This window comes from Danio rerio, chromosome 19 (genome assembly GCF_052040795.2).
Source record: "Danio rerio strain M-AB ecotype USA chromosome 19, GRCz13ab, whole genome shotgun sequence".
In the NCBI taxonomy this organism is placed as follows: domain Eukaryota; kingdom Metazoa; phylum Chordata; class Actinopteri; order Cypriniformes; family Danionidae; genus Danio; species Danio rerio.
This window is the reverse complement of record NC_141039.2, coordinates 27,534,344-27,559,000: the sequence shown is the minus strand read 5'-3', so window position 1 is coordinate 27,559,000 and position 24,657 is coordinate 27,534,344. Positions and strand designations below refer to the sequence as shown.

The 24,657-nt window shown below is 35.0% G+C and overlaps 1 protein-coding gene across 3 annotated transcripts in view; it reads left to right on the top strand.

The window, feature by feature from the left end:
* umad1 (UBAP1-MVB12-associated (UMA) domain containing 1) overlaps positions 1-24,657 on the top strand; it is a 32,152-nt gene that overhangs the window by 2,634 nt on the left and 4,861 nt on the right. For all 3 annotated transcript variants that reach the window (XM_087293820.1, XM_087293819.1, NM_001128373.1), the window contains one exon: positions 13,494-13,579. In XM_087293820.1, coding sequence (XP_087149946.1) covers positions 13,494-13,579 — 86 coding nt within the window. The remainder of the gene's footprint in view (positions 1-13,493; positions 13,580-24,657) is intronic.

Sequence of the window (24,657 nt, the reverse complement as noted above, 5' to 3'; positions counted from 1 at the left end):
CCCAAGACATTCATAAAAGTTCGAAGCTACATCATTTTTAATAATTTATTTTCTATTCAATCATTAAGACATGTTTTTTCACAATGACTGGAAGTTAAAATGCTTTATTTTCAAGTGTGCATAATTATTAAGTAAATTACCTTTAATAGTTAAAATAGCCCAAAAACAAAATGTAATTAAAAAGCCAAAACTTAATAAATGCTCATTGAGAAACATGCAGTACTATTGAAATTGACAAGAAGTGCCCATTTTAGTAACTTGGCAACAAACAATCTTCTTCATTTTATCATCTTCTTTATTTAGTCCACAAATAAACAAATAACAGGTTGAGAATTACATGTGTAATTATGTTGAAAAATGTACCTCTACTCCTACCCTGAAATGTTGAGTGGAGGTCACTTTCGTATTTTTTATAATTTGACATTGTACTTTTGGAGACTCCGAGCAGGCTGCAGTTCTGGAAAATGGTGGCATTGGACTCTAAGAGTTCCTGACAATTTAAAGGGGACCTATTATGCCCCTTTTTACAAGATGTAAAATGTGTCTCTAGAGTGTGTATGTGAAGTTTCAACTTAAAATATCACATAAATAATGTTTTATAACACTTTGAAATTGACGCTTTTAGGCTTTGATTCGAATTGTGCCATTTCGGTGACTGTCACTTTTATTTCAAATGAGATTTTGCTCCCAGCTCACTTTTCAAAAGAGGGCGGAACTACAAATGCCTATGTGTCAGCATAGTGGCAGATTCAAAAACAATGTCCTATACTACTGAGGGTGATTTCATTACCGATGGGTGGGGCTTTTCCCCTCTGATGACATGTACAAAAGGAAAATGTCAATCAATGTGTTTCTGCAGACTGTGCAAATGTGATTAGAAAAAAACTAATTTAATACATTTTGTACTTTTTAGAGGCTGGTTATATTCACAGACCATTTTCAAAGTGTTTAAACCCCTTAAAAAGGGATTTTTGCATAATAGGTTAAATTCATACTTTAAATTCTTTTCAACATATTTTTCTTTGTCGTCTCGCTGCCCCAGTTTACATTTCCTGTCCAGTGTTTACACCAGTGGTCACCAAACTGCTCCTCGAGGGCCGATGTCCAGCAGATTTTAGCTCCAACCCTAATCAAAGACACCTGTCTTACTAGGTATACTAGTAACTAGTAAACATCCAGGCATGTGTGTTGAGGCAAGTTGGAACAAAACCCTGCAGGGACACCGGCCCTCCAGGACCGAGATTGGTGACCCCTGGTTTACACCTTAAATTAGCATTTTCTATTTTATTACCACTTTTGGGGCCATTTTACCTGTAAAAGGAATTAGGGCTACACAATATATTGGCTCAGCATCGATATCGCAATGTGATCATTTGCAAATTGCTATAGTCACATCGTGAGTATACGCAATGTTGAGTCAAGATTATAGTTTATTAAAGGGCACCTATCCTAAAAGGATTCAGACAAGAAATTGTACCATTTGTAAGAGCATTTTTTTTTTAAATTTGAATTCTGTATGATGAAGACTATGCAGTATTATTGTACATGTGATTATTCAATTACTGCTCCAGAATGTGGTTAGACTCCTCAGAAAACCATAAAACACTGTTGATTTCATTTGTATATTTTTCTCTATTGCATTTATCAATGATCAAAGGTTGTTTTTTTTTATATTTTATGCATGATTTATTTTCCTACAGAATCATCTTGTAATATTGAAGTCATCTGGTGAAATTGTATTGATATCACAATATATACCGCAGTACAATTAAATATTGAAACATTGTGCAGGCCTAAAAGGAAAAATACAAACATTTATCACATTCTTGTTCATAATTATACTTTGCCTTTTGCTGCATGCTAAATTAAAAAGTAGTTATTTAGATTTTTGTGGTTTGAAATTGGTACAGTGTAGCTGAAAGAAAAAATAGATTCAAAATACAATGTAACATAATAATCATGCACGCACTGTACAAATCAAGTATAATAATGGAAAATTAAAACTGAACTGAGCATTCAAACAGTGTTTCATAATGTTTAAATGCTGATTCACTGAGAAAGAGAAGAGAAAGGGTTTTAGTAAACTTTTCTATTATTTATATATTATATCAAATGGCTTTGGAAGACTCTCCTTATAATTAACTGCATTCTTACTGCCTACTGCACACAGTATTTTTGTGATCCTTTTTTTAAGAAATGCATGATTGTAAAGCAAGTTAAGAGTAAATAGGAACAGTTAAATCCTGATTGCTTTATGATGATTTACCTCAAGAGGGCAGTATATTTCCTTCCTTGCAGTGTGAAGACTGGCGTTGTCAATGGAAAAAGTTCTTTTCAAGCATTACTGTTTTCTTCTTAATATTTAGTAATAAGGACATAGATTTTAAGTTCTTTGTACCTCTATAGACGCCCATTCCCTGTACCTGGAGTGAAAACTGATGGCCAGGGGTCAGAGTTAGTCAAATGCCATGAATTAATATCCTTGAAAGTGGATACAATAATATTACACGCATTCTCCTTTGGTTGCGCTAGTCACAGCTATAATGTTTTATGTTTTCAGCTTGTCATGTTATCATATATTTGCACTTCTGGCAGACAGAAACCATTTAATCAGAATTAAAACTTTATTAGAGGGAATGTAGGTCAAAGGGAAAGCGGGATCCTACGCTTCATGAAGCTAAGGATATGTTGACTGAGGGCTTGAGCCAGATTTGAATAGCTCAAACCATGTGCCCATGTAGTTTGAGGAAATATTGGAAAGCAGGGATGGAAAATTACTGCTGAATAGTTGAGGATAGATGGATGTTTGGCAAACTATGCACTAATGGTTCTCCAGTTTTAGGCTAACCATGCTGTGTGAAACTTTTGAGGAATGAAAAGAGAAGTAAGCTCTGAGAAGGACTGCTTTTTAATTGAAGCCTAGTTTTTGATTATCATTTAATAAATTACCGTGTTTGTGTTGTTAGAAAGATGTTAGAAGCTACACTTCACAATAAGGTCTTGCTAGTTTGATCATGTTAGCTCAGCTCTGTGGACTTATATTAACTTTAAAAGAATAATTAATAATTGTTCAAATTTTGCATTTAGATGAATAATTAATGTATGTTTTAGATGTCAATTTCATAGTTTATTAAAATTATTGAAAAGTATTATTAAATTATTAAAAAATGAAAATTAGCTTTTTATTTGGTGTGATTCATTGAATAAATGAATAAAAGTCAACGGCTAGTGTAATATTACATATTCAGACGAAATAAAAATTATATATGTGGCTCCTTATGATATATTGAGGTCTTATGAAGGGAAACTGTGCTAGAAACCAAACTTCCTGTCACAGAATGACGTGCACAGTCACTTATAAGCTTTCACTTCATATTCATATAAGCAGTGTTTCAACTAAGTCTTTCTTACTAAATATTTATTGTTATCTTATTAAATCTTCTGTTTATAATGCATCACTATGGGGATTTCCTGCTCTCTTTGGCCTTCGGAAGAAATTTACTACTTATCACACAACCATGCTTTTCTGACAAGGTGTGCATAACCATTGTAGCTTTTTCTCAACCGTAAATTTCAATGGGGTGTACGCACATGGACTTTAAATTTTAGTCAGCCAGCCTCAAAGTGTAATGAATCGTCACCGAGATTGGGATCCATCGTGCAGTTTTTTATTATCACAGTAATCAAACAACGGCAGAGTAACAGAATCGTGGTCATAAAAGGCAAATGGTCAGGGCTGGCAGCAAGGGATCGTAGACGGTAAACAGGCAAGGTCACAACAGGAAAATCAAAGTAGTGTATAAACGCTCAGAAATGTCAACTAGTAACAAACAAGACTTCACAAGGAATGCAACAAACCAGTCTGCTTAAATAGATGGCGGGGTAATTTCAGCTGGGCCGGTAATCAAACAGACACGGGGTAGATGGGAAATGTAGTGAGGGAACTTTCAGTTAATAATGAGGTGATGGTGCCCTCTGCTGGTTAGAGGAGGGAATCACGGAGTTTGTCTCTGTGACACAGGGCTTTCCATCATAACATTGCCACGTTTACGGTCTGATTTCTTTAAAAATCTGTGATCTTCACTGCCTGATTGATATATAATATAAAGTGAGTCTCAGACCGGACAAGAAGCACTGCGTTTCATTCCATTTTCCCCCTACAGGCCTTTAAAATATGACCTTTTATTTTACCCCAGTATTTTCAATAGAGTTTCTTCACTAGCCTGCTGAACCTGACGGTGCTATAGCAGTTACACGATCTTTCATCTTGTTTTATGACTAAATGAATGCTTAGATCTATTTACCTGAATGTATTGTAATTACATTACAACACTGACGCTGTAAAAGGAACCTTATGAAGTTGAAAATAGTTATGTGTTCACCGGAAGTTTATCATTGGCTGAAAAACAGTAGCGTTGCATATACTGTAGCAAATTTATTGCCCTGTCATAGAGTCCACTGTCTAGGATAAGCACAAGTCATTTTAAAGAACAAGACAACACAAATGTCTATCCACATTCATGTTGATTCATGCACATTCATGCACTTAGGCCTGTTTGCTAAGTCTGAGTTTTAAAAATAAATATTTTCTTTTGATTTCTGGGTGAACGATCTCTTTTAATAATGCTAACAATAGAAACAGTATTGTAAATTCCCCCCACCACACCACACTACAACCTCGAAACATTATGCAATTGTGAGTGTGCCTAACACAGGTGAGTGGGCTTGACAAACCACCTGAAGAAAACTCATTGTTTCATCTCTCTGTCAATTTAATAGACACTTGCACCAGTTTTGTATGTTTGCACCAGAGTGAGTGGGCTTGACAAACCACCTGTAGAAACACTCCCCCTCCTAACTCTAGCACTTTATTCTCTTAACACCAACAGTTTCTTTATGTAATTAGCACTTGTTGTGTGTAATGCCTCTTCTTACAGAATCCCTGAATGTCTTCTTAATTATGAGACCCTTTAGACAAAATAAAATGTTAAATGTTTTAGAAAGACTAAAGAAATAGCTTTTGCTTTCATAATCACTTTACAGGCTGTGTTTGTTTCTGGGTTAAATTAAACACCAATTATAAACCATTTTTAGAAAGGTGCAGTTTTAATTATAAACTGTTTATAAATAGATCAAACTACTTTTATCAGGTTCATTTTGAAAATGCATTACTCAATGTCTATTTCAAATTTGAAACCTTTTATTCACACTTCATCATGGGTTTAAGCAGCTTGGCAAGTGGAGCACAAACAGTGTGTGATGTAACATTGTGTAATTAAACCGGTCCAGAGTGCAGCTTGCTTCATGTGACCCAGTCTTAGTACTATACTGTAGAACTATAGAAGAACTCAACCTAGTAATGACCCATGAACTATATGGAAATCCTTTGGTTCAGCTGAATGTAGATGAAATGGCTTTGTCAAGCTGACAGGCAGAAAATACTTGTCAACCCTATTTTAGTCAATTTCCTAATTTTGTTCTGTTTATTTATGTATTGGTTATGAACAAGAATAAAGGCCTGTTCGCACCATGGATGCTAACAATAAAGATGCAGCATAAGGCCCCATCCACATGGAGATGTGTTTTGCTGTGTAGTGTATTAAAAAAAGGTATCATATAGGCAATTAATCCAGATGGAACCTGCATTAGGGGAGTGAAATGGTAAACTGTGTTTTTTAAACCAGGTCCCAGAGTGGATAACTCTAAAAATGATGTGCTGACCCCAGTCAGACACGGCATGTTACAGTGACGACAACAATGATGGACAACATGCTTGTGTTTGTGCTGCAGAAGATACTGAGCTTAATAGCTCTACTAAAAAGCATTTGGCATATTAACCAACCGGGGCGAGGCAGTGGCACAGTAGGTAGTGCTGTGTCGCCTTACAGCAAGAAGGTCGCTGGTTCGAACCTCGGCTCAGTTGACGTTTCTGTGTGGAGTTTGCATGTTCTCCCTCCCTTCGCGTGGGTTTCCTCCGGGTGCTCCGGTTTCCCCCACAGTCCAAAGACATGCGGTACAGGTGATTTGGGTAGGCTAAATTGTCTGTAGTGTGTGTGTGTGTGTGTGTGTGTGTGTGTGTGTGTGTGTGTGTGTGTGTGTGTGTGTGTGTGTGTGTGTGTGTGTGATGTTTCCCAGAGATGGGTCGCGCTGGAAGGGCATCCGCTGCGTAAAAACTTGCTGGATAAGTTGGCGGTTCATTCCGCTGTGGCGACCCCAGATTAATAAAGGGACTAAGCCGACAAGAAAATGAATGAATGAATATTAACCAACCTTGTTGATTTATAATCTACATAATTTTTAGTCAGTTTCAGTAGCTTTGTACGCAGATATTTTTTCAAATGTTTTGACTTGTAGATTTAGTCTATTTTTAGGTTTGAAGCTACAAACAAACTACATAATGAGTTTCTGATTAATAAGGAGTTTCTGATTAAACAAAGAACCATGATTTGTGTGTCCGTGTGTGTGTGTGTACTTGTTTTTGTGACATATTAGGACACAAATCTGTATAATGACATTGGTATAACACAGGTAATAAAAAAGGAGGTGAAATATGAGAACATTGGTGACGTCCTCATTTCTCAAAAAACTTATAAATCCCACAGGATGAGATTAATCAGAGAGTAAAGCTGTACACTGACTCCTGTGATGGTTGGGTTTAGGGGTAGGGTGGGGTGAGGGCAATACAATATACGGTTTGGACAGTATAAAATGAATGGAAACCTATGTAATGACCCCACTTTTCACAAAAACAAATGTGTGTGCGTGCGTGTGCGCATGTGTGTGTGTGTGTGTTTAAAGTAGATATCACTTCATGAATATTTTATTAATTTTTGCTCATTTGGAAATATACTTTCTGGGTTGGTAATGGTAATTGCAACATTGCCTTTTTTACATTCTTGTGTTGAAAAAATTATATTGTATTTTTTTTTCAAACCTAAACTTTACTTGTTTTATTGTTTGATGAACCCACATTTTTAAGGACTTTTTTGGTAACACTTTATTTTGATGGTCCATTTGAATATTAGTAGGCTTAATATCTGTTGATGTTGCTGCTAAACAGACATTTAACTGACTATAGGAAACTTTGCAAGTACATATCAACTTACACTAACCCCAACCTAACAGTCTACTTATAATCTAAAGAGAATTAGTTGGCAATTAGATGCAATATAACTTAAATTCACAAACGGACCATCAACATAAAGCGATACCCTTTTTTTTGAATCAACAAGATTCAAAGTAAGATATATTTTTGCACTTACATGACTATATTAATCATTCAAATGATACTTGAATGATATAATACTGGTGCTCTATTGCAGAGGTCCTGAAACTCTTCAGTCTGCGACTCCTAACATAACTATTTCAGTTACTTGCGACCCCCACTATCCTCTGTGGTGTTATAAACATACAAACTATGCACACAACGGTGCACACACACTAATATGCCTATATAAACATGAGCGTATTGACAATATAAAAAAGTGCAACAGTCTAACAACCAATGTTGTGGGTAACGCATTCCAAGTAACAAGAGTTACGTAATAATGTTAATTTTCCAAGTAATGAGTCACATCACAAAAATAAGTAATCATATTTGAGTTACTTATTTGAAAATGTTACTCAAGTTACTTTTTAGTTTAATCAATTAGCTTTTAAAAAATAAATTACTAAACTAAAATTAAAGTAGTCTTGATGAATCACGCAGTCAATAAGAGAATGTGTTCATTATTTTGAACACATCGAAGAAAAGGAAAAGGGAATTGTCTTAATGGGCAGTGATTTTACTTAAGATAAATAGTAAGTAGTAACACATTAATTAATTATTTAAGTAACGCAACTAGTTACTTTTTTAAGGAGTAACTTAATATTGTAATGCATTACTTTGAAGAGTAACTTTCCCCAACACTGCTAACAACCAAATAATATTTTATATTCATTTGTTTAATTTAATAATAATCCTATAAGACTGGTGGGCAAAATGTTTCCAGCATTAGTCTATTGTTGGTTTAACCGCCACTTGGAGATCATTCTTCATTTTCAGGTGTGACTTTTGTTTTTAAGTCCGTAAGAGTGCCCTAAAGGTGTCAAAGTTTAACATTGTGCCTCAGTGGTCGCAATCCAAAATTGATTTGATTTTTGGAAACCATCAAATTACTTATCCCCCTCCCCTTTCATACTGTCCCACAATTCCCATTTTAGGGAAGCACTGGCCTATGGCAAAGTAATCAATATGGTCTTATTTGAAGCATTGCTACTTCAAATAGTGATTTGATCTAATTTGATTTCTACCATAGATATCAGTGTTTTAGTCTGAGCTTTATGTTTACTCCAGAACTTTTGTTTTTGATGTGAGTTTTTGATTGGTTAAAAAGACTGTTGTTTAAGTTGCTCTATATGACCACAGGCTGTGCAGATGCAGTTTGATTCTAAATGTTCTGCTGTGATATAGCTGTATTATCACCATTTAGGTGTAAAATTGCATGTTTCAAACAGAATTTTAGTTTTTTAAATTACTGTAGCTTTACATGCGGAATTACAGCCCAGATGACCTCTCATTGAGAGGGTGCTCGCTAAAGAGCCATTTGAGCAGAGCTGAGCTCCAGCGAGGGGGAGCATGAGCTCTCGCTCCTCCTCCTGTAAGCCTTTTTAATGCGTACACCAACGCCACCCCTAACCCTACCCCCAGTGACATCATTCGTAGAAGAAGTGCAAAAAAGGTGGAGCTCAAGCTCAAGCTCCCCCTCACTGGAGCTCAGCTCGCCCAAATGGCTCTGCAGCGAGCACCACTTGCTATAATTGGAATCACTTTCAGAAGAAATTCTTTTTAAGCTCACAAGTAGACAGCAAATCAGAATCCATTTTGCATTTACTGCAAAAGCCATCACAACCGAGCGTAGACACCTTTATAATATTAAGAATGTAATTGTTCTTTGTTGTGGACTTTAAAGGGCCATGAACCCCGTTTTAGCACGGTGTTTTCACATCTGTAGTTTGGAAAAAGTCAGGAAAGCGGGTGTGTCTAGCTCTGTTTAGGGGGGAGTGTCGGGGGAGGGAAAAGGGAAAAGATTTGAATAAAAATGGGAGTTTCCATTTGGGCACGTGCTGATTTTCACAGAGGCAAAACAAACACACACGCAGGGGAGAAAAAGTGATTGTGTTTAATGATGGTGGAATGTTTAATACTGCACGTCGTATAAGAAAAAAAAAACTCTGCATTTCTCGGTAACTCAGATGCACCTTGTAGGTCAGAAAGCCGTGTGTGTGTAGACTATCCTGTCACAATATGCGGCGAAAATTAAACACGACGGTCGGTAATGGTTTGCTTGCAGTGTTTACGTTTACACTCGGAGAGCAGCATTTACAGCAGATCTTTCAGCCCATAATATGTCTGTCTTTTAACACTGAAAGACTACTGCTGACCATACCAACTATAACTTTGCCATCTGAATGAACAAAGAAAGGGCACTGATCGCACACACTTACCAAATCTGTAGAGACAGGACAATCAACACATACTGGAGCTGCGTCTTTATTAAAAGGAGATGAGCAGCAAATTTCACAATTTCTCTCTCGAGTAAAAAATGTTCCGTACAAATGTATTTCTGCCACATGTCATGTGCACTGATCCACACGTGAGTACAGTTGCGCTCTCATGGAGGGAAAATGAAAACAAAACCTTCGTTGCAGCACATTATAAAAGCAACACTGATGACCTGTATCTCCAAACAATTCTTATTCTTTTCCCACTTCTTTTGGCAACACAACGTGTCGTCTCTCTGCCGTCTGAACACTGTTTCAGGTACAAACAGTCTTCGAAGCTATCATGCATATTAATGAAGTTGCACCGCATACACAATAGAGCATGCTGATTGGTTAGACCCAAGTCTTACTCATGAATGAATGCTGCACACTCATGCAGCACAGAGACGTAATAAGGCACTCCCAGGTACAGACGTCCAGTCTACAAGCTGGACTACACGCTAAGATCTCATGGCCGTGACACGGCTTCAAAAATGTATTTCAAACCGGAAGTATGAATATGCTCGAAATAACATAACAACCAACTTTCACTTTTTAGTGAAATATATGTGTCTTAATAGTGTTTTTACTGTTAAGAGTAACGTACACAAAAAGGAGTGACTTTGTTCTAAATGTTTTTTTAAGTTCCTGAAATTTAGTTAAGTCATAACCAGTTTTAGAGAGCGAGTTACTTTACTCTTTCCTGTCTGAATGCAATCGCAGTTGGCAGTCTGTCACACTATCAGTTCAAAACATTAGACAAGACCCAAGATACTAGTGTTTGCTATGCTGTCCTTGTGACAAGGCTGTGGGATTGCGCTGACAGTGCATAAGGGAGACAATATAGGTTTACTTTACATTGCATTATTTATCTGTGCGACAGATCCGCTTCTCTTGGGAAAAGATTCTTTGCTTTTGACTTTCAAGTGCAAATGAGACCATGTATGATTTATAAAATGGCAACAGTTGCAGGAGTGATAGAAGGCTCGGTTTGGTAGCATGTTTCATTTAAAACTGGATCTCTGTGTAACATTACTGTCCCAGTTAATGGTTCGCACACCCGGTTATTTTTTTATTGTTGTAATGAAACTTAAAGCACTGGCTTGATAGATTGTTTGTAGACTGATTTAAAAATTAAAGACTTAGGAAATTTTCCACATGAAAATCTAAAGAAATTGGTTCTTACATGTTATAGAAACTGTTAAAATGTGTATATATAAAAAATGTTTTGTGTTCTTCTGTGCAATTTAAATGCACAATAGTAAATTTGATACTTATTTTATACAGCTTTCTAGTGAATGATAGTGATTACATTAAGTGATGATGTTAGGCACAGTATTGTCAGTTGTTACTGTTTTTGCTCTGTTTCTGCAATGGGGATATTTCCAAACAGAGTAAAATATTACTGTGTTAGAGATGGTCTATTGTATAATACCAACTCTTAAGCTCCTAAACTCCACTTTCACCACCTATAGTTAAAGGTTAGTTCACTATTAAATTCACTATTACTGTGCTTTCACACAGAAAGCAGCAAGAGCAAATTAGTCAAAGCAGCCGGAAGTCATTTATTTTTAATGGGAGAAGGTGGTGCGGAGTGGCGTGGAGTGTCGCGGTACGGCAGGTCTTCGCCGGTCGAGGAAAGTTAAAATAAAGTCAACTTTATGGTAATGAGCTATGACGTGGTTCAGCCACTGCTTGAGAGGTGTCCAGAGAACACAGTCACTGTGAACTTTAGTTCTGACCACAGTTGTCCCAAGGGTTTGATTATTGTGATCGCCCAATTTCCAATTATTTATGATATTTTTTACAGGAACATACATTAAAAAAGCTACTGGCTAGTTACTGATGTGTATTTATGTTTTTTTTCTTCTTCTTTAAAAAAGCGGGAATCTCATGCAACAATACAAAACAGTATTGCTGCTTAAAAAAAATTTCAGAGATATAGACATATTGGAGCAAAGCCACACCACAAGCAACAACTTGGTCTTCCATTGTTGAATCAATTTGATAAAAAGTGTGCAACATTTTTACGCCACAAAGCATTTTTTTTTTGTGGGAATGTAACTGATTTGCTGATATGCTGCAACGACCCCTTTAAATAGGAGATCAATGTAATGAATTTTGATGCTCTCGCCGCCGGAGCTGTGAAGGCAGACAGCGTTGTCACCAGAGCGGCCACAGCTCACTTTGATGCTCTCGCTGCCTTTGGTGTAATCGCACAGTTAGACTTTTTGCAACATTTTACAGTTATTTTCTGCAAAAGGGGCCAGCTAAATACCACATACATTATTTACAGTTCAGTACTGTAATGTGCACTGCATTGTGGGTCATTTATTAAAACTGTTACTGTAACTTACTGCATATTAGAAATTTGTGGTATTCTACTGTAATCAAGTTCTGCTACTGTAGTTAAAGACAAAAATGAGTCAGTCATTTGTTTGGGATTTACTAAATTCAATAGTAAATATTAAAAATAAGGGTTTTGTACTACTAGTGTAAAATGTAAGTAAATTGGAGTAAAACAACTGTAAAAATTGTCATACTATGAAATTAAAATGTTGTAAGGGGCATTTTACCATAAAAAGAAGTTGCGGTAAGACAATTTTACTGTACAAATTACATTGCAGAAGGATCCTGCTACTATAAAACACATTTACAGGTAAGTTACTGTAAAGGGGCAGTTGCAGTAACTTTCTGGCCACAGTGCTGCTAGTAACTAATTGCAAAACTACAATAAAATGTGAACTTACTCTCATGTTGTTTCAGTCCCCTGAGACTCTGTTTATCATTGGAACACAAATTAAGGGATTTTAGATGAAATTCAAGAGCTTTCTTATCCTCATCTTAGCTACAGCAACAATCCTGAGAGCTTCAAAGTAAAAAAAGAACCTAAAAGTTTGTTAACTTTTTTTGGAGGCTTCAGTGGTTCAACTGTGATCATATGAAGCTCCAAGAACACGTTTGTGCACCAAAGACACATTGCTGTCTATAGAGGATGAGGGAACTCTCGAATTTTATCTAAAGGATCTTAATTTGTGTTCAGAAGATGAATGAAGGTCTCTGTATTGGAACAAGATGAGAATTAGTATATAAAAAAACCTTTAAACAGTGTTTTATAGCAGAAAATGTGAATGATAAATATCTTTAAGATGCCATTATGAATTGAGTAACTGAACTGTGTTGAGGAATATTAAAAATTCTTCACTAACAAGTTCAGTTTGTTAAAAATTGGGGAAAAAAGGGAAACGTGCAATCTGTCAAAATATTGACAATTGAAAATATGCAGCCAAAACCAAAAATGTATGTCCAAAAACGTATACGCTAGCGTGGCAATCCAACTAGGAACAACCACTAGCAACCAACTAGACCTTGTCACCCCTAGTGATTGTATCACTGTCAGTGTAAACACCTTTTTATATGCAAGTCATACTATCTTTTTCCCAGAACATAAACAAAGGACACCATCTCAGAGGGAGCTATTTGTTGAGGTTGTTGTGAAGATGGTAATAACAGGGAGGTACCGTGGTGTGTAAAGGCCCCTTGGTGACGCTCAACTAGATTTGCAGTTGTGTGATTCTCAGGAGCTACAGGAAAAGGCTGGTTATCATTTACAAGTACAGAGAAAGGATAATGCCGGTCCTGCATAGAAGATGTCCGAATGTCATTTGGTTTTTTTGTTAGTGTCTAGTCATGATACCAAGGTGTTGCAGGTTTCTGTCAAATAATGTTATTGATTGTGCTGGTAAGTTCCCAAGAGGATTGATGTTTCATAACCTGTTAATGTAATCAGAAATCTAGCTTTTTAAATGTAGATAATCTGAATTATTGTCTTGACTGTAAAGGAGCAACAGCTATTTAATGATAGAAATCAAGCTGTTGTTGTGAAGGACCCATAATTTGTGTTGGGCTATGTGCTTGATGATATTCCTTTCTTCTGTGGTTGATTGTAACACTTTTTTTACTTGCTTTAGGTGAAACTGTTGAGGAGCAGCGACAGAAGATTCAGTCCATGAACATTGAGCAGCCTGCAACAAACGTAATAGTGCAACCCTCTAAGGTAAGTTTTGTTTTATTCGGGGTGGCTTGATGACTGGCAAGGACGGGAGGTCTTTCTGTGTGGAGATTGCATGTTCTCCTGTTGTCTCGAGTACTCTGGTTTCATCCCACTGCCGAAAGACATGCATGTTAGATCAATTGAAGATCCTAAATTGTCCTAACTTGTGTGCAAGAAAGACTTGTGTATGAGTGCTTCTTGTCATGAATATAGCCATAAATGCTGGCATGGCATTAAAATAAATTGCTAAATTATCTTTATCGATGAGTGATGCATGATTTCAGTCACTGCCTGATAGAACTACAGCAAACTTCAAACATTTAGATAAACATCAGTATAGTAGCTTTGGTGATTGCTTAATTATACCCATAATAATAAAAAAAAAAATAGGGGATTTTTTTTCCCGCACCAAGATAGTTATTGGAACTAGCCACAAGCCTGGTTCACTGAGAACTAATTAGCCCAATACATTTAACTGGTTGTATTTGCACCATCAGTACAAGCTTGAAGTGACATCAAGTGCTCTATTCAACAAAATAAACTACTGAAGAATGAAGCGCATTTTGATTGTGTTTGGTGTTTTTTATAGCAAGTATTCACACAGTCAGCATTTACGTACCTCACTGTAGTTCCTATTGTGCACAATTAGATCCTGTTCTGAAGTAGGATCTAATTTAATTATCTTAAATGGCATCCCTGCAACTACAATCTTTCCCAGTTTCTGTAGCTCGAAGATGCCTGAAAGCAAGTACTTTGTTTAATAGTTCTAAGAACTGTGCAATATGTTCTTCAGATGCTAAAGCTGACGCAATGAAATGTCATAATTCATTAATAATTCTCTTCTCCAGTAGATGGTTAAGGTATTATGCCGTTTTGAACCAAACCAGGAAATGAGTTAATTTGGAGTTGTTTTTAGGAGTATAAACACCTTTAAACTAGCATTAACACTGATTGCTGCCTTATTTTATAAATGTAGTGCAACTCTAATTTAAAACAAAACTGTTTTATCATGTTTAATACCTTAAGTCTGTCTGCTTTAAACCAGTTTTCTTTATAAAGAGCTCTATAAATGTGTGACCTGAAATAAAATTATGTAAAATCAGTCAACTGAGACAATCCCCTTTTCATTTTCTTTGATGCATTCAAATTTATAAACGCATTCTCTTATTGAATGATTCAATGTGACTGTTAATTTGAATTTAGCAATTTATTTTTTAAAAGCTAATTATTTAAACTCAAAAGTAAATCAAATATTACAGTGCTTCCCACACATAGACTTTACTTGGGCGGGCCGCCAGGTATATTAACGGCTGCCCAAGTATACTTAGTGACACTTTTTTCTTTTCTATTATTAACATCCTTTAACGCTTTTTTTGTATCCGCCCAGTATAACCAAACATCCACAATCGATTAGGTAGTGGAAAATCCTCTCTCGTTTACCCGTTTCATTCTGTGTGCTTTAGACCTGTCAGCACTTCACAGACAGTCACACTTGCTTTGCAGACCCACAGAGACGTGCCTTTTTGGAAATTAAAAAGTTTGTCCTGCCCGGGTTTCTAAATATTGTAAAATGTCTGGGATTCAGCTTTCTAAAGCTCGTATGTGTTTTTGCATTACTCTTTTATAAAAGACTTGCTTCACAGTTGACAGGGGGCGCACAGCCGCGAGACTAAGAGAAAAAATAAATAATAAATCCTTTAATCTAGAAAAACTTTGACTGGTCTGAACTGACTGCAAAATATATGTATACCATTAGCAATGGTTCATCAAGCATTTACCTTATTTAAATAATAAAGTTTTAATCTTGTAATTATTATGTTTTTTAGAGATATTGCCTGTTTTATTCCTTTTTCTGTCCTTTTTCTGTTTCTGATGATTTTATTAATTTGATGATGTCAATATATTACATTCATTCATTCATTCATTTTCTTTTTCGGCTTAGTCATTTTTATTAATCTGGGGTCACCACAGCGGAATGAACTGCCAACTAATTCAGCATATGTTTTAAGCAACGGATGCCCTTCCAGCTGCAACCCATCACTGGGAAACATCCATACACTCTCATACACTACGGACAATTTAGCTTACCCAATTCACCTATAACACATGTCTTTGGACTTGTGGGGGAAACCGGAGCACCTGGAGGAAACCCATGCAAACACCGGGAGAACATGCAAACTCCACACAGAAATTCCAGCAGACCCAGCTGTGAGGCGATCATGCTACCTGCTGCACCACCGTGACGCCCCAACAGAAATAGTGATTTTTTTTTTTAATTATTTCAACATTCTTGTTTTTTACTTTAACCCATTTAAAAGAAAAAGTGTAAAAGAGTGTCATAATGAATAAAAGTATAGTTAAAAATTTAGTTGTGTTCTGTTTTGGCCCATATAGTTAACTATTTATGTGATGTGGGTAAATGATGTGTTTCAATCCTGTTACCACTGCAAGTATATTTCAAACCTGTGAGAAGCATTGTATTATTACTTATAATACTATTATGTCATTTGCGTTATTTGTAATGCATTACCCCCAACACTGTTTACTATAGTATATCAGAGCTCTGGTATTTAGAGCTTCTTTTTACCCATAAAATAGGACAAAACAAAATTTTTTTGCAGTCACACACGACACAAGAAATGTAGTGCATAGAATGTCATAACCATATAGACACATTTCCTAAAATTTTGTGAAAAAACGATTAGCAAAATCTGGAATTTCATTCGAAGATGAAAAACCTGGAACAGGTTTGATTGGTGAATTTATTCACATTGACCAACAAAAAGCTGCATAGTTTGGCAGTGACTGTTGTGTAAACTTTGGATTACACATTGATCAATAATGGACTTTTCTGTTGGCAAAATCTCACTATGTGATCACACCTTACGGTACTTTCTTTTGTTTAGTCATTTTCAGACTCAACAAATGTATCAGTAGAAATAGGTTGAATAAGATAATAGGTATAGTTGAAGTCAGAATTATTAGCCCCTCTTTGAATGTTTTTTTCTTTTTTAAATATTTCCCAAATGATGTTTAACAGAGCAAGGAAATTTTCACAGTATGTCTGATAAAATTTTTTCTTCTGGAGAAAGTCTTGTTTGTTTTATTTTAGCTGGAATAAAAGTTTTAAATTTTATAAAAGCCATTTTAAGGTCAAAATTATTAGTTCCTTAAAGCTATATTTTTTTCTACAGAAAAAAAGTATCTAATAAAATATTATTTACTGTCATCATGGCAAAGATAAAATAAATCAGTTATTAGAAAGGAGTTATTAAAACTATTATGTTTAGAAATGTGTTGAAAAAAAAAATCTCTCCGTTAAACAGAAATTGGGGGAAAAAATAAACAGGGCTAATAATTTAGGGGGGCTAATAATTCTGACTTCAACTGTATGTTGACATTAAAACTTTTCATTTAAGGATCACATTGCAGTCCCATAACACTAATAAATTATCCTCTTTGCCATTATTCTTAAGAAACAATTTTTTTACTCTTCTGCCATTAAAAGTCAATAATTCAATAGTTTTTTTAATGTATAATTTTTTATAAAAATAATTTTTATATAGTTGTTTTACTTGCGTTAGTTGAGTAAGTACAGATCAGAATAACTAGTTTAATTTTTGCTTAAGCTTATTGGAAACGCCGAATGATAATGGAATATTACTTTACATTTTTAAATACTTTAAAGGTTTTTTTTTTTTTTTTTTTGCATTTGATAAGCTATTCACGTTTCTGCGTACATACAATTTAATTTAATACAGACATCAAATGGCATGTCTTGCCTTAGACCAGGGGTCACCAATCTCGGTCCTGGAGGTCCGGTATCCCTTCAGGGTTTAGCTCCAACTTCCTCAACACACCTGCTTGGGTGTTTCAAGTATACCTAGTAAGACCTTGATTAGCTTGATCAGGTGTGTTTAATTAGGGTTGGAGCTAAAATCTACTGGACTTTGGCCCTCCAGGAACAAGTTTGGTGACCCCTGCCTTAGACCAAACTATGTTATTTAGAAAAAGGTTGTGTGATGACTGAAATGATGCAATTGTTAAGGAAATCTCTAAATGCTAATCAAATCTAAATCAAATCTACAAATTTGACATGAAACAGATAAAAAAGATGAATCATCCTTAGTGTCAGCAGATGCAGTATGCTAGATGTTCAGTCTAATCCTGAACAGAGTAATTAAATCTTAAGGATCACTCAAAGAGTGGTCCGTGTTAGCAGCTCGGCATGATTTCCATATGCTGTGTGCTGGACACACAACAGCACTGAAGACAGAGAAAGAGCCTGTTGAGCTGCGCTGGCTGTGCGGTGTGTGTGACAGGTGCCAGGTGGCAGAACTGAACAGCGCCAACATGTGCTGCTGCCATTCAGCAATCTGTTCCACAGCACTGCCTGGAGACATATGGCTAATGAAAGACACTCGCTCTTTCTCTTTCTCTTTCAATCTGAATGGCTTTCGCAAAAGCCACAAAGCCTAAAGTCAGTTGACTTGTGGACAAGAAGAATAAGTTTTACTATCAGATGGGCAAAATGAATAGCTGAATTCATGGGAAAAAGAAATATGACCGTTTGTATTTTAATATGCAAATTTCTAAAGAATTATTTGTATGTGTTCCAAAGAGCTGATATAGTTTCTCGATTACCCAAATAATAGTGGCAAAGTAAAAAACAAAATGAACTGTTATTATCTTCGCATTGGCAGTGTTTATTCTGAATAATTTAAATCCTTTTATTTCTTGTATAATTTTGTGATCAAATATGAAATTGCAACAATAGTAAATAACAATACAGGTTTAAATCAAATCAAACAGTAGCTGTCAGTCAATTTAATGCACATTTTGACAGATTACAAAAGTAAAAAAAGGGATGGAAATAACAAATTTCAGAAAACAAATCCCTTAAATTAAAAACGTTTACATGCTCGTCTGAGGTGGTGTTTGACTTGCGTAAAAAAAGGGTCAATACAAATAATAGTAAAGGTAAATTAGCAGTTTTCCGTATTTTGTGACCCGTGTTTTTATTTTTTATTCCTCCCTGTTTATTTATGCTTTTGATTTATGCATTATGGGACTTTCTTCCAAAAACTTTTAACCTTGAAAATTTGAAAAAAGTGACTTTTTTATTTACATTTTTAATAGTTTAAAGTGCATATATTGTAGTGCTGCACGATATTTGAAAAATCTGATATTACAATATTTCATATTTCTGTAATAAATATTGCGATATGAATACAGTTTCAAAAGACAGTTTGAATAGCACTATTTGACGGTTTTCTGGGGAGTCTACACTGTAAAACCCAAAAAGAAACCGACTGCAACAAAACATTTAAGTTCAAAAACTAATCCTAATGAGTACTGTGAACCTAATCTATTTGAGTAAATGAAGCACTTTGAGCACAGTAAAACCAATGAATGAAGAAAAACTCAAACCAACTGAGTACTGTAAAACTGAGAAAACTGAGTTAAACTAATCTATATGAGTACTGTGAACTGACTCTATTTAAGTTGAAGTAATGAGGTATTTAATTAAAGAGTTCAAAACTCTTTTTAAATGACTAGAACTTTGTCAAATTTTGAGTTAACTACACTCATTTCATTTGATAAAGTTGACTGTTGGGTTTTACAGTGTAGTCTTCAGGTACAAAAAATAAATAATCAAAATGGAAAAAAAATCCTTTTCTTACTTTGTTTTGTCTTGTTTCTTGTCCAAATATTAAAAATAGTTCTTGGAGCTAAGGAAATTATCTGCCAGTGGGGTAAGTAAAATAATATTGTTTTCACTTTGAAATGTAGATATTTGGACTACAAACAAGACACAATTCTAAGTAAGATATGTTTTTTGGTAACACTTTATTTTGATGGTCCATTTGAGTATTAGTAGACTGTCTACTTAATATCTGTTGATACTGCTCCTTCAACAGACATTTAACTGACTATAAGAAACTTTGCATGCACATGTCAACTTACACTAACTCCAAACTAACAGTCTACTTATGATCTAATGAGAATTAATTGGCACGTAGACGCAATCTAACTTAAATTCAACAAACAGACCATTAAAATAAAGTGTGACCTGTTTTTTTTGTCTGCATAAATCATATAAATTCCATATAAATACAGTGATTAAATACAATTCTGTGACTCCTGGTCAACTATTAATTCAAGCTGGACATTGCAAATCTTGTGGTGTGACTATTGCGAATGCGCACAGTGATATAGATGCTGAAACGATATATTGTGCAGCCCTAATATATTGTCTGGGTTGGTGTTGTATATTACAGTACAAAAAACTACCAGTACATTTTCTGATATTTTACAGACCTATACTACAGACTTCTTACACATTATATTATTTCAAACTATAAAAACGTCCCTAAAAAAGTACATTTGTTAAATGGTAAAGTTGAATTTTCAACATCAAATGTCGACAGAGCAGAGATCAACATACAGCCTGATTTATACTTTCGCCTGGCACCGCATCGCACACCAGACAGACGAGGCTTTTATACTTGACTCGTTCGCCGTTGTGATATTCTTTAAAACGACAGGGGGCGGTCAAAAGAAACCCACCATAAAGTCGAGCGGATAAACAGAGAAGAGGAAAGTTTTCAAAACTACGTCAGCTCATTAATATCGTTCAAGATTTTTTTAACTAATTATTTTTATAAATTAGTTTAACGATAAGATTTTTATAACCATTTAAGATTTTTTAAATTCAAACTTTTATGCATCACTTGCTTTTGTTCATATCTCAGACAGTTCCACCTTTTACAGTTTATTGAAATATTAATGACAACAGAACATGAGTTACTCTACAAGTACACATTTTTATTATGGTAAGAATAATAAAAAAAATAACCTAACTAAAAATCTAAAAAAAATAAAGACTTTATTTTATTTAATTTTTTTTAAATTTAGCCCTTTTAACAATTCACACATTACTGTCTCGCTGGTTTGTCCTCTTATATGCTAAAAAGGCAATAATGGTTCAACATTCCTACGGAACCCCTGAAGGGATGTAGTGGAGGAGAAAAAATTGTCTGGGTGAAAAAAAAAATGGGTGGGAGGAAAATGTATATTTCTAAGTTTTTGCGTTCCCTCGCAACGTTTTGTGTTCCCTCGCAAAGATGTTTTGCGTTCCCTCGCAAAGTTTTGCATTATCTCGCAAAGATGTTTTGCGTTCCCTCACAAAGATGTTTTGCGTTCTCTCGCAAAACTGTTTCTCCACAAACATTTCCTGTTCACTTCACTCACGTAAACCCTCCCGTTTTTGCGGAAATTCTCCCGTATTTTACCATTCTATCCCACTTTCTTTACATTACTGTGCGTCGATCGTCATCTTTCATATAATTCATATAAAAAATTTCCAGTTATTCAATAAATAATTTGTGACTTCGTTTTAGTTTTGTAACTATTCAATTTATTATTGAAAATTTTAATATTTACTTCAGTGTAAAACCTATGAATGGTGGATTAGATGAATATTAAACCCAACAGGTCCTTTATCATGGCCTCTCTTTTTGGTTTTACCAAACTTATCCCTCATGTTTTTTTCTAAACTTTTTCAAGCTCAAACTTTTTTTTAAGCTTTCTTCTTTTCCCATGGCTGTTGCAATTTCTAATTATTGGTCATCTGGTTATCTCTATGATCATGCATGGACTGATCATAAAGATGTGTTTACAGGTGTATACCTGTTTCAAACAAAATCTCTTCAAAGTGTTTCATATTCAACTCAAACTGTTCGCTCAAGTGTCAAAAAAAAATCATGCGCTCCACCAGCCGAAATCATGTCGCACGCACCCAAAGCAAACACAACAATGACGTCATATTTGCCGCACACTCTAGCGGATGCATCAAGTATAAACAGGCGTAATGCAATTCACAAGCGTAAAAAACGAGAGAAAAAAAACATTTAGAAATCAAAAAATACGGAAACGATTATTTAACAGATATTTTTACAGTGTAGATGGAAATGCATTTGCGTGATAAATATTGACTTAACAAACATTAAACTCAACTCTTTATGATGTTTGCCTAGCCATGTTCACCCATTGGTTACTATCGGTTAGCAAACTAATTTCCATTTGTTTGTCTTTGTGAACTTTGAAAATATTTGCTTCACCTTAGCATGAAAACCCAGCTAATTCTTTCGTATTATATAACCAATTCTCAAATATTCGTCACAATAGGACAATTTCTGTTCAACTGTGACTTTTAGGGAAACACTGAGAAAAAGAAAAAAAAAGAAAACTTGACACCACATGCAAAACATTGACGTTAACAGGAACAGAATGACACTTGACTGGATAGCTGCTAAACAGCCTCAAAAATGATGTGAAATGAATGTTGAATCGGCACCTCTCTCGCTTCTTAAAATGTTGTTGATTCACTTCTTTCCTTGACAGAGAAAAGCTGTTATTCTTCTATGATTTCTATACAATAAATATTAATAGGAACTAGGGGAAGACCCAGATGTACAACTTTAGTGTATTTCTCATGCAGAGCTATCATTGATTTCTGTTTTATTGTGGTTTTCTTTCATTGTTAGAGCAGCTTTCAGTTTTATTTTATGAAAGTTCAGAGTATCACGTTATTCAGTTCAGTTAGTTTGGGGGTTTTGCTTCTCCCTCAAAGCACTGTACCAGTCTCATGTTACAGTAAAAAACTGGCATTTAAAAGCTCTTTATTCCCTGTTTGACATGTGTTTGGCATTCATATGAGTCAAACAGGAAAGGTAAGAGTATGAAACCACACCAACAGCTATGACAACTCAATTCTATTTGCCATACCTATAAACACCTATATCATGTTACTATAAATAGAAAGCAATTTATTTAGTTTCACTATTAATCTATATATATATGACCATGTATATGATCTTACTGGTGGGCTGAATACATTAAGAATGTGTTCACAGTTGACAGGTTAAGTTTTATTACAAACTCTGGTGTGATTAGTTTATTAGAAATAGAATGACCACTGCCATTAGAAAGTTGCGCACCTAACACTTTCACATGAAAGTTGTGGTTACGCTGATATTTGAACACTACATGGGTTATAGACATCAGGACGTGATGTCACAAGATTGCTTGGGATGTTCATTAATTTAATTTCAGTCACAAATGAAATACATCATTATTTTTATTTGGATCTTAAAAATGACAATCAACTCAAAGTGAACCAGAACAATATCATACTGGATCATTTTATTTCTGCTTTTGCTTTTGTATTACATCAAACAAACCAAAAAGACCAAAAAATAAACTAATCAATGTGAACAAACCCTAAAACACAACACTAGACTACATTTAAAAAAAAAAAAAAAAAAAAAAAAAAAAATATATATATATATATATATATATATATATATATATATATATATATATATATATATATATATATATATATATATATATATATGTGTGTGTGTTCTAAAATATTTTTTTTTTACTGGATTTAACTAACTAAGAATGATAATTTACACATAATTTATTTATTTTATGTGCTCTTTTGTAGCTTTATTTTTGTTATTCTCATTTGTAAGTCATTTTGGATGCCAATATGTATGCCAGTGATTAAATGTGAATAGCATGTACAATTTAAAATAACCACTTTGTAGTGTAATATATTTAATTTGTCCTTTATTTTTGGGATGTCAAAGCTGAACATTCATCAGTCCTTAATTGTATCTTACTAAAATAAATGCAATAAATGCATGCATACATTTTAACTACCTCCAATTTTTGAGCGGATGAATAAGAACCATTCTCAGTTGATTTCTTGGTAAAGAAACGTTCAAATGTTCAACAGTTTATTTTGTCTTCGACTCCTAAAATCATTATTCTGGTAAAGGATAGTTCATGCAGGAAAATAAAAATGTATTCATTGTTTACTCACCCTCAGGTTGTTTCAATCTTTCATGAGTTTCTTTATTCTGTTCACGCCCCAACCCTTCCAAAAAATCTAACTGGAAACTAATGACATCCATAGTAGGGCTGTGCGATAAATCGATTTTATAGATTAACTCAAGTGCACTGTTAAAAAAAAAAAGTTGACTCAAAATTGAAAGGCAACTTGCTGCAGTTTTTTTTTTTAAGTTGACTAACCTTTCAACCAAGCTTAAAATTTCAAGTTAAGTCAACTTTTTTTATATAACGATTTGTTTAAATAAACTTGCTACACTCCTGTCTGGGTTCCCATAATTCCTCCTGCATTTACCATAGAAACACACAGACATCATGGCAGTGAGCAGGGAAGAACTCTGAGAAATGTTTTGCTTTATGAAATGAACACGGCAGCACAAGCATACTAGCCAAAAAAAGAACTTTAACCAATGTGATGTTGGAATTCAACGTTGCTGTTTCCGGTAAATGATGTAACCCAGGCCCAAAGACGTTCAGCACTGTAAATATTAATATTGTGATAAAACTCGCTCAATGCGCTAGCAGTCAGATGCAGTGGCCTAATGCAAATAACAACAATAAAATGTATCCCACTGGTTCAACTGATAAAACACAAAATGAAAAAGAATAAATCTCTGAATGTACACTTTATTAGGTACACATGTCTAACTGCTTATTTTTTAATTTCTAATCAGCTGATCACATGGCAGCAACTTAATGCATTTAGGCATGTAGACGGTCAAGAATATCTGCTGTTCAAACCGAGCATCAAATTGAGGAAGAACGGTGATTTAAATGACTTTGAATGTGGTCTGAGTATTTCAAAAACTGCTGATCTACTGGGATTTTCACGCACAACCATCTCTAGGGTTTACAGAGAATGGTCTGAAAAAGAGAAAATATCCAGTGAGCAGCAGTTCTGAGGGACTAAATGCCTTGTTGTTGCCAGAGGTCAGAGGAGAATGGCCAGACTAGTTCGAGCTGATAGAAAGGCAACAGTGACTCAAATAACAACCAAGGTATGCAGAAGAGCATCTCTAAAGCACAACACGTCAAACCTTGAGGCGGATGGGCTACAGCAGCAGAAGACCACACTGGGTGCCACTCCTGTCAGCTAAGAACAGGAAACAAAGGCTACAATTCACACAGGCTCACCTAAATTGGACAAAAGAAGATTG